General features: G+C 41.1%; 1 protein-coding gene across 4 annotated transcripts in view; it reads right to left on the reverse strand.

The window, feature by feature from the left end:
* The window catches only part of U2SURP (U2 snRNP associated SURP domain containing), a 38,259-nt gene extending 27,263 nt beyond the window's left edge, over window positions 1-10,996 (reverse strand). For 2 of the 4 annotated variants that reach the window (XM_081912258.1, XM_081912257.1), the window contains exons 1-6: window positions 10,866-10,996; window positions 6,566-6,613; window positions 4,903-5,001; window positions 2,914-3,028; window positions 2,366-2,505; window positions 740-807 (exon numbers count right to left, since the gene is read on the reverse strand). In XM_081912258.1, the coding sequence (XP_081768384.1) occupies window positions 740-807; window positions 2,366-2,505; window positions 2,914-3,028; window positions 4,903-5,001; window positions 6,566-6,613; window positions 10,866-10,910 (515 nt within the window). In that variant the 5' untranslated portion in view covers window positions 10,911-10,996. Of the gene's footprint in view, window positions 1-739; window positions 808-2,365; window positions 2,509-2,913; window positions 3,029-4,902; window positions 5,002-6,565; window positions 6,614-10,865 lie in introns of all 4 variants that reach the window. The other 2 variants (XM_081912256.1, XM_081912255.1) reach the window with 1 other exon arrangement.
* Window positions 10,997-11,235: the final 239 nt, after the last annotated feature.

Here is an 11,235-nt window from a genome sequence, read left to right on the forward strand (position 1 = left end):
TTCGCCCTATAGGGCACACTTTTCCCCTCCAAAAATGAAGGAGAAATGTGTGTGCGTCCTATGGGGCGAATGCAGGCTTCAGGAAGCTCTCCGCAAGCCTTGGGAGCCCGCGGGAGTTCCCGCCGGGCTCCCACGGCTTGCGGAGACCTACCTGCACCCTGAAGCCCGGGCGCGCTGAGCAGTTGTAGTTAAGCTACTTTTTAACACAAAACTGTATTTTAAAACTCAATGAAAATGTAACTTAACATTAGGCCAGTTATATTATGTATTCTGCATTCTATGCATGGCATAGCAAGTAAAGAACATCTCCACTGGCATTTTGTTCCTATTTTATTAAAACAAATGAAAATAGCCTACATTTGTAAGAGAAACACATATAAACACCAGAAAACAGAACAATTATGTAGATCCATATTTATTACTTGGCTAAAATAAGAGGAGCCACGATTTTTCAGAACACTCAGTATGGTGTTTTATCTTCCCTAATTCATATATATTCTATTGCTTCTATATTTTGTGCAATTTTCCAAATTCTAAAAAAATCCTTACAGAAGGACTACAAAAATTCCCAGGCATTAATATTTTTGCTAATATTAGAAGACACTATCTAAAATTCAAGCAATATACTAACAGGACTTAGGTTATTTATTCATCACCAATCTGTCCTATATTGATGTTTTAACAGAAATCAAATTCTGAAAATCTGATTATCTGAACCAACATGAAGGAAAATACTTACTGTTTTAATTCTTCTTTAAAAAGCTCCAAATTGCTCTTTTTCTTTTCTTTCTCCCCCTTCTTCAAAGGCTAATAACACAAGTTGAATAATATTCAGGAACACACAATGACCATTTTATCAACATCTCAAAGCAGTTTACAGAAAGAATATAACATTATCAGTAAAAATGACCAGTTAAAAGCAATTGTTTAAAACATTCAACAAATAATTATAATGAACAATAAGCTAAAAACCAGATTAAACCAGTGGAGAAGAAGAGGAGGAGGAGGGATTTGATACCCCGCTTTATCACTACCCGAAGGGGCTAACATTCTCCTTTCCCTTCCTCCCCCACAACAAACACTCTGTTAGGTGAGTGGGGCTGAGAGACTTCAGAGAAGTGTGACTGGCCCAAGGTCACCCAGCAACTGCATGTGGAGGAGCGGAGACGCGAACCCGGTTCCCCAGATTACGAGACTACCGCTCTTAACCACTACACCACACTGCCACAGTGGAGGTCTGGGAGCAGAGGTGTTATATGCTGGAAGGGTCTTACTTCTGTCAGCAACCATACACAGCATTCTGCACTAACTGCAGCTTCCATATGGGAGCACAAGGGTAGCCCTACATATAGCACAGTGCAGTATTCCGGTCTTGAAGTAACCAATGCATGAACTACTGTGAATAAGCTTCTCCAGTCCAGAACAGTTATAGCTGTCTTACCAGTCATAGCTGATAAATGGCTAAAAGGGCTGAGGCTACCTGGACCCCCAGTGACAAAGCTGTATCCAGAAGTACCTCTGGACCGCAAACCTGCTCCTTCAAGGGGATGCAACCCCATCCAGGCTACAGAATTGCTCAGTTTCAAGGACACAGGAAACCACCTATGCAACCTCCATCCTGTCAGGATTCAAGCTCAAAACCTATTCACACTTCATCAATATCACACTAAAATGGCCTGCAATTCAACACGGAGAAGCTGCAACGCCATATAAGAGCATTATGTCTAGGGGTATTTCAGGTGAAGAGGAGAGCCAACAATCACTTGAACCCCATCCCAAGACCTGCAGAAAGCCATGGTATAATCCCTGAGCTTCTAATAACAGCCCTATCCTGTGCTGGCTGGTGACGAACAAGATGTCTTTCCTTATGTTTGGACAAAATGGGGAGAAGACTCACTAGTCTTCAGCTAGGATTTTACAACCTTTTCCCTCTTACTAATTTATATACTGAAACTAATATAATTAGAAAGCAGCACATTCTTCTAGAAATGTTTCTTAAATACCACCAGAATTGACGTTATTTTAAATTTTGCACTGTTTATGCTTTCACAACTGCAAGTCACTTTGAGATATTTTATGTGGTAAACAACAAATAAATGCAATACATAATGATAATTGTCAGAGCCTCTGCTCCTGAACCCCTGACAATAATAATATTGACTTTTTCACTTTTCGTAAATAACACCAAAACATGGTTTGACACTACAAGAATTTCCTGTTTTTTGTCTTTTCTGCTTTATTCCATAATTTTCATCTACATCACTTTATAAGATTCACTTGAAAAGCATAAATAACTAAAACAGTAATTAATGTATTTTCAAAACAAGATATAGGGAAACAAAAAACCTGCAAAATCTAAACTTACTGGCTTTTTGGTTTCTATTATTAGAAGGGATGGAGGCCTCTCATTAGAAGAAGATGACTGGCTCTGGCTCTGGGTTTTTTGATCTGCAAATCTTGATGAAGGTTTGTAGATTTTTCCTCGTTTCTCATCAGTTTCGTGTTCTTCTGAAAGACAGGCTAATAGTTACTGAAAGATTCTATTTGAACACACTAGCAATGTGCCTTTTAACTTTCTCCCCTTTTAAACAGAATTCCCCAACCCGCAGTATCACAAACTGAGAAATGAACACCTTTCCAAAGGTGTGTTTTTTTTCTTTTGCCAGATTACATGGGAAGCAGGGTGTTGCTGTTCAAAAATCTCAAATCTAAAGCCCCACTGGGCTCTCAAAATGAGATGCATGCTTTTGGGCGGGGCATAACTATTGTGCTTCATGGTACTTCATCATTAGAAGGGAACATGTCAGAAATATTTCTTAATCTGAAACCCAAACATTTTAAGTAGGATAAAAAAACTAAGTAATCAAAATATTCCTGATAAATAATTCTATGTAGTATAGTGGCATATCTTACCTTTAGATGCATTAACAATACCTCCTCTGACAAACGTCTTCACTTTATTACCATCACTTCCTTCAAAGGCAGCAAGGAATTCTTCATAAATTTCTGCAGCTGCCTTCTCATCCTCCTACACCCACAAAAATGTTATGCAAGTTACTAATTCTGAGAGATTTTCATATTGTTTATATTCATTTTTGTACCCATGCTAACCTGAACTACCAACAAAGGTGTAGGATGCAAATTCTCTTGCTACTATACTTTATCCCCACATGAAGAGGAAACTCATAGATTTAAGTTAGCATTACTGGCTTGGATCCTAAACTGTTCTTCCTTTAGTTTAAGGAAGGGGATTTCCATTAAGTCCTTCCTCCATTTGCAGCCTCCAACAACATATCCCATACCATGCCCAAGGTATCTCAGCATTCATGAGCAGACTTTGAGAGAAGGGAAAATTCTTTAGCAAAATAGAGATAATATAATACTGGCCAGATTGGATAGCTTCAAAGTTGCAATTAACTTTTTTCAAGTGGCAGTCGTTAGGAATTGTCATTTAACAATGTTTTCATTTTTTCCATTTACATGTAAGAAGTCTGCACTATTGAGATGCTTTGTCTTAAAAGTGTTCCAATACAAATAACTGTCATTAAATGAGCTTACTTTTTTCTCCACTATTTAAATATTTTTGCTTCTACTCCCTTTGGCCACTGGAAACACTTTTGATTCATCCAGGACACAATAGTAAACATACAGTATTTTTCGCCCTATTTAAATATTTTTGCTTCTACTCCCTTTGGCCACTGGAAACACTTTTGATTCATCCAGGACACAATAGTAAACATACAGTATTTTTCGCCCTATAGGACGCACCTAGTTTTTTTGGGGGGGGGAATAAAGGGGGGAAAATATCCCCCCCGCCGCGGATGTCTACCCGAAGCGTGGGGCGCTCTGCCCAGGTTTGCTGATAGCTTCCTGAAGCGTGGAGAGCGAGAGGGGTCAGTGCGCACTGGCCCCTCTCGCTCTCCACGCTTCAGCAAAAGCCTGCATTCGCCCCATAGGATGCACACAGATTTCCCCTTCATTTTTGGAGGAGGAAAAGTGCGTGCTATAGGGCGAAAAATACGGTAACTAAAAAGGGACACCTTGTTACTAAGTCAAACATGTTAAGTCAGATCCAAATTGGTGATGACACTGGAAAACTTTCTGTAAAACCTACATCACCGACTGCAAATAAAACTATGAGTATGAAGGATACAATCTTCCTTTTCAAAGGGAAGACTCCAATCTCAAGATAGAATTTGGGATTAATTAGAAACGTAAGGGCTACAAAGAACTGAGACTAGAAAACCAGGGCATGGTATAACCCAGTGTTTCCCAACCTTGGGTCTCCAGCTGTTTTTGGACTACAACTCCCATCATCCCTAGCTAGCAAGACCAGTGGTCAGGGATGATGGGAACTGTAGTCCAAAAACAGCTGGAGACCCAAGGTTGGGAAACACTGGTATAGCCTACTGCTGTGCCTGTCCCTGATGGCAGATATACTGGGGTGTTCAGCCCCAATTAGTTAATTTGCTTCTCTTGAACTTTCTTTAAGACTGAGTTAGAAAAAAAGGGACCCCCTAGGTTCATTATAACCAGGATTAAAAACAATAAACACCACACACAATAGCCAAACTGTGTTGAAAAGAAATTTGCATGCAAAATGCAAAGAGTGATCCAGTAGCCCAACCTACTTTTGGTTAGAACTTGCATCTTACTGGGCTAAACTTTTCTGTCTGAAATCTGTCCATTGGTTTAGAGAAACAGCCGTGTGCACAATTTAGATTTGGCAGCAAATGTTAACAAGATACAATTTTAAGAGTACAACGGGAAAACAACACTAAACTAAGTCAGTATTCTCCAAATAAAAGCTTCTGGTTTTATCAGCAATAATCTGTGAGTAGCAGCAATAAGTAGAACATATCCATCTGATTAAATAATAATAAAATAATTCTGAAGTATTACCTTCTTTTTCAATTCTTCCTGTTCTTTCTTGCTTAAAGTTCTCTTGGCAGCACTCATCTTGCCAATACTAAATGCTTTAAGTTTGCTTTCTAAAAGTGGCTGCAAGAGAAAAAAATATTAATTCAATCATAAGACTGGGATTTTAGATGAATTCATTTATCCAGTAACACCTGAAGTGCTCTGGGAGGAAAATGAATTTCTAGATCCATTTCAGTCAGGGTTTAGGTTCTGTTTGGGCACGGAAACTGTTTTGTTTGCCCGGTATGATGACGTCTGTCGGGAGAGACGGGAAATGTAGTCCACATCTGGATAGGGATAGCCTAACTTCTGCCATCTGTGCTCTGGTAGCCTGTGGGTTAGATTACTGCAACACATTATACGTGGGGCTGCCTCTGAAGACAGTTCAGAAACTTCAGCAGCCAGGTTGCTCAACGGGGCAAGAGAGTTTTGAGCATATAATGTCAATCCTGGCCTGACTGCATTGACTGACAATTCAAAGTGCGGTGGTGGCTCCCCACTTGTGGAATGCTCTCCCCAGGGAGGCTCACTTGGCACCTTTGTTACGTATCTTTAGACACCAGGCAAAAACATTTCTCTTCTCCAAGGTCTTTGGCAGAGTAAGAAGTCCTCCTACAGTTGGAAGGATCTTATAGGTGGGGAACCTGGACTTAGGGGACGCACACCTCTTGCACCAGGAAGACAGAGAGCTTGTGCCTGTGACACTGCCCCAAAACTCTGCATTTTCCTGGGATGGGGTGGATATGAAAAGACTGAAAAGTAATTTGCACCACTGGGAATCAGCAACCAAGCTAGGCATCATTGAGATGCTGAAGACTAGGATTCTTACAGGTAGAGAAACCTGTTAGTCAAAGGCACAAGCCAGAGATCAGGAAGATATAGAGAGAACAGACAGAAGATATAGTTACAGATAGGTAGCCGTGTTGGTGTGCCATAGTCAAAACAAAACAAAATTCCTTCCAGTAGCACCTTAAAGACCAACTAAGTTAGTTCTTGGTATGAGCTTTCGTGTGCATGCACATGAAAGCTCATACCAAGAACTAACTTAGTTGGTCTTTAAGGTGCTACTGGAAGGAATTTTTTTTGTTTAGACAGAAGATATAGAGAGAACAGACAGAAGAATTGGGTAGGGAAGGGCTGGGGGTTTACAGGCCAAGTGAAGTTTGAGAAGAGGGAAGAGACAAGGGAACAAGACATGGTGATTTTTCAGTAGAAAAATCATAGGCTATAGAAGGGATGGGGAAAGGGTTCAAAGATTAAGTGAATTTAAGTTTATATTAAGAGATCGGATGTAGGGTGGCATACAAATTTAATTAAAAACAAGAACAACAACAAAGCACTTTGTGCTTTTGAGAAGATCCGTATCTCAAAGCAGGATCTATATCAATGAGCATGGTCTTTAAAATACATTTTACAGAACACATTAAAACTCATTCACACCAACAGTATACAATGATATAAAAGAAAATGAACTATTGTACTATATCCAACATGTAGTACAGCTGGCAAAAATCCTACTTTGGGAAGGGAATGAACCAAAGTAACAATAAAAAATTTTAAAGAGACAACAGCTCATACATATCAATTGGTGAGGACAACAGGAACAGTTTTGTTAAGATTTTTGCTCATCTACCTTGAGACTTACATGATTCTCCGGAGATCCAGTTACACGTGTTGTGTCCGGCACCCTGGCCTAAAAATGAAGGATATACAAGAATTACATTCTAGAGGCATTTAATTGGTTGTCAACACATTTTACAACCATAAAAAATCAATTTTCTTTTGAACTACCTTCACCATCAACTCAAAACTCAGGTTTGACCATTCTGAAAAGAATTGTGAAAAACACAGCCATCTCTCTACTGCAGGGATAATCTGGCTTATTTTTAATTGCACAAAGTGGTCACCATCTAGGATCTTTGATATAACACTTTCCTTCATTTTGTAAGGCTTTTCAGCAATAATCCTGAAGTTGTCTACTCCAGGTTGTCCAATGTGACTATCTTCATTTCCAGCTGCTGATCCAGAAATTCCTTTATCTACCTCATACATAATCAATCCACTTGCTATAAAGAACACAACATTTTAGTAAAATTTTATATTCTTCCTATTTTCATTGACCAAAATCCAATCTGCTATTCAGACCCTGAAAAGAAACCACATAATTTCATTGCAGAATTTAATTGGTAACTTTATTGCTTTGTTTCTTTGTTTTTGACCTTCGTGATTGATTTAGCTTTTGAATACTGATTTGAAAGGAGTCAATTAAATTATGCAATGAAATTATGTGGTTTCTCTCAAATTAGTATTCAAAAACTAAATTAATTCACAAAGGTCAAAAAGCAACAAAACAAAGCAATAAAGTTATGATCCAAACACCTGCCTAGGTTCAATTTTAGTCTATTCGTTTTGATCAACTGAACTCTATACTGTTTATTAAGGTACCTGCTATTTGAGACAGAACGAGTTTTATGGTTCTTTGGATCCTTGCCTCAAATTCGCTAAACAAGTCTATTCTGCCATGTTATGAAGAAAACCATTTGTGAACCTCAGTCTAACTTCCTTATTCAATAAATATGTGAACACTGGAAATAAAGTAATAACTGAAACTGAATCACAACCTGGTAATTTATTTTCTAATACAAAAAACTATCCAACTTTATTGAAAGCCAAGCACTGGTAGAAAATTGATTTTATTAGTATCTAGAAAAGAAGCAGGTTTCAGAGACCATACATCATTATTACTATTGTTCCGTTCCCATACAATTAAAATGGCAATCAGTAACAATTTCTCATTGATTTTAACAGGCTAAATTTCACTGATTTTACTACGGCCTAAATTTTGTTGTTTGTGGGACTTAAGAACAAATCTCTCAATGCATCTGCATACAAGTGGAAGCCTTTCCCTCTTAAAATAAAGGCAAGAATATTGCATTTCCTTTACTGTACAAGTAATAATTGGATAGATAGAACTTTTTTTGGGGGGGGGGGGGGAAGCTTGCCAGTGTTTTCTACAGAAATAATCCAGTTGAAGACCGTATTCCAGGCAATGGCTGAGATTCCAAAAGCTGCTCAAACACTCACAAGGGGCTTGCATTAGGTAAGTGAAATTCATTATCCTCTCCGCTCTTGAAGTAGCTGAGCCCTATTCTGTACCACACAGTACTTTTGAAACTGTTCAGTTTCAAAGGCAGTTTGCCAGATGATGTGGCAGGGTAGGTTACAGGGTGGGGAGAAAAGAGAGTTAACCAAAAAAACTTGGGTTTCAGCTTCACAGTTATTGAATTGGGGTGAATAAGCTTTACTTTACTCAATTCCGCACTGTGCAGTCTGCTTAAATCACCGCTGATCTATATTTCTTCGAATTGCCCCAATATTTTAGGAAAACTTGCTTTCCCATAGAAAGTACATCAACTAAAATCACTTGAAAGAAGGTGGATGATGTGCAAAATTTGGTCAGTTTAGACATAATAATCCCTGCTTCATAAATGATTGTTTTATGAAGTCACTGGTGATTCTCATTTTCACTGCCACTACCAAATTGTAGCATGGGGGTAGCCAACCTGGTGCCCTTCAGATGTTGGAAGTAGTTTCCCTCTGCCCCAGTCATTATGACCAACAGTCAGGGTTGATTAGAATTGTAGCCCAGCAGCACCTGAAGGACACAGCATTGACTACCCGCATCCTACTTTTAACCTGCAAATGTAATAAGAGCTTTGAGCAGAGCTGGCAACACTCCTCTCAGAAGGCCATTCCACTTGCTCATTAAACATTAAAAAACTAGTGCCTGAATTTGCTTTGCTTTCTGTTCCTTTTCTTTCTTTCTTTTTTTGTATCATGTCTGTTAAACTGTAAGAGAGTAGGTATGGACAATTTGTTTCTTAAATATTTGTACAGCATCTGGAAAAAATATACCAGTAGGTGCTTTATAAGTTTTTTTTTAAAAAAGTAGAGCTGCAACACCACATTTTCCCAGTGCTGCTGATTATTTTATTACTTGATTTAGAACAAGGATAGCCAATGTGGTCCCCTCAAGTTAATACATTGTTGGACTACAATTTCTGTCATCCCGACTACTGGCCAAGCTGGCTGAGGCTGATGGGAGTTCAACATCTAGAGGTGTCTACTGGCTACCACTATTTAGATGGTTCTTGATCCCCAATAATGCATACATAATCCTCAAAAATACAAGCAAAACAAAAATACCTACATGAATATTTGAATAAGAATATATGTCAAACATGTATAAAAAGACTAAGGAAACAACTAGCTGAAGACACATTATTCAATGTGGTTGTGTACTTTTGATGTTTACCGTATTTCTCGCCCTATAGGACGCACTTTTTCCCCTCCAAAAATGAAGGGGAAATGTGTGTGCATCCTATGGGGCGAATGCAGGCTTTCGCTGAAGCCTGGAGAGCGAGAGGCGTCGGTGCGCACCGGCTTGCGGGCGGCAGCCTGCAGCGCAGAGCATGGGGCGCCCTCCGGAGGATGCCCCGTGCTTCACGCAGGTGTCCGCAAGCCTTGCGAGCCCGGGGGGAGTTGCCGCCGGGCTCGCAAGGCTTGCGGATAGCAGTCTGTTCTGGGGGCTGGGGTAGCTCGGGCTTTTATTCATTTCCCCCCCCCCCAAAAAAATGTGTTGCGTCCTATGGGCCAGTGCGCCCTATAGGGCGAAAAATACGTTAATTTGTTGTTTATGACTACTTTTAGTTTTGTTATGTTTGTAATTATGTGATTTTTTAATATATATGTTGCGGACTGCCTTGAGCATGGTTTTAACTTTGTAAAGGCAGTACACAAATAAAATGATTAATTGGTCCCAAGTTAAAAGATGCATAAGTTAACCTCTGTACCCTCCCTTATAATAAACATCATTTAATTTCAGAAACCCAGTTAAGGTGGCAGCACAAAATCGAGGGAAGTATTTTCAATCTATACCTAAAAACAAGAAACTTTTGGGGAACAAAATCAGTCAACAAAATTCTGAAATATCTCATGTAAGGAGGAATAAACTGCTCTAGAACAGCTTTAACGTGTCAAATAAGGAAGGGCCATTTCACTCAAGTCTATATCCCTATTTTTTCCCCATGTAACAAAAGGCCTTGTACATCATAACGTACTTTGTGGTGTGTAAATTCAATGAAAAGCCAGTCATGAGAATCGTGCAGCCTTGTTAGCAATGATCTACAGTTTAATCATTTCTGTCATTTTTAAGCATTGCATCTCCTTCGTGACAATGCAGGACAGTACATTCAAAATACTGTAAACTGCTACACTGTTAGCTATCTTAAATAGCCCCGCGTCGCAAATATATGCCAATATTACCTAAGTAAAATGATCGCCAGGATGCATAAACTGAATGTTTATGCGGCTCGGAGGCGGAGGGGATGCTCACAAGCCTAGATCACAGACACCAGACCTCCCTCTCCAAGCACACGAGGGCTTAAAAATGGGGAGGGGAGGTTAAAAGTCCACACCGAGATAAACTCCCAATAATAATCAATGCAGAATGGAATCGTGACCCATATAACCCCACGTTTTTGCAGCCTTTTCCGAAGAAACCCCGAAGAGACGGTGCATCGGAGGAGCGGGAGAACGAAAAAACTGGAGCAGCTCTTTCCCGGAGAGAAGGGAGAATTTTTTTTAAAAAATGTATAAGGAAACGGAGGCGACGCGGCCGCCCCGCTTCCTCCCCGCTATAATTCCCCCCTCTCCGTCGCCCTCGCACCGCCACCGGCTGAGCTGGGAGGCGGGAGAGAGACTAGGCCGCGAAGCCAACCGAGCTCGCTTCCTCGCCCGCCTGCGCACCACGTCCCGCAGCGGCGGCGCGCGCGTCTCCAGGCCGGCTCCCCGCGCCAACCCTCCGCGTCCACCCGTCGGCACTTGCCCGCCTGCCCCCCTCGGACCAGGCGGAGCCGCCGACTCGGCCCCAAGAGCGGCCTCACCTTCGCACTGGCCTTCTGCGAACCGCCTGGCGTCTTGTCCGCCATCTTGATTCTGCTCCCCAGCTCGAGCCTCAGCGGCGGGAAATCGAGCGCCGACTCCACGGATTGGAAGAGAGAGGGGTTCTAGGCGGAAGGAACGGCGGCGAGGAGGAAGGGCAAGGCACGGCGAGCCGATGGCCGAGCGCGAGATTTCGGAAGGTTTAAAAAAAAAAGTTGGGCAAAGGAGGAAGCCTAGCTCCGCCTCGCCCGCAGGGCATAAGGCGAGAGAGAGGGGGGGGGAGCGTTAGCGCGCATGCGCGGTGAAAGGGCTTGCTTCGAATGGGATGCAGATTTCTTAAATCCTATTGACGTCTTGTCAGCTTGGCATGTG

Source organism: Podarcis melisellensis (assembly GCF_964234715.1).
Source record: "Podarcis melisellensis genome assembly, chromosome: 5".
NCBI classification, from domain to species: Eukaryota; Metazoa; Chordata; class Lepidosauria; order Squamata; family Lacertidae; genus Podarcis; species Podarcis melisellensis.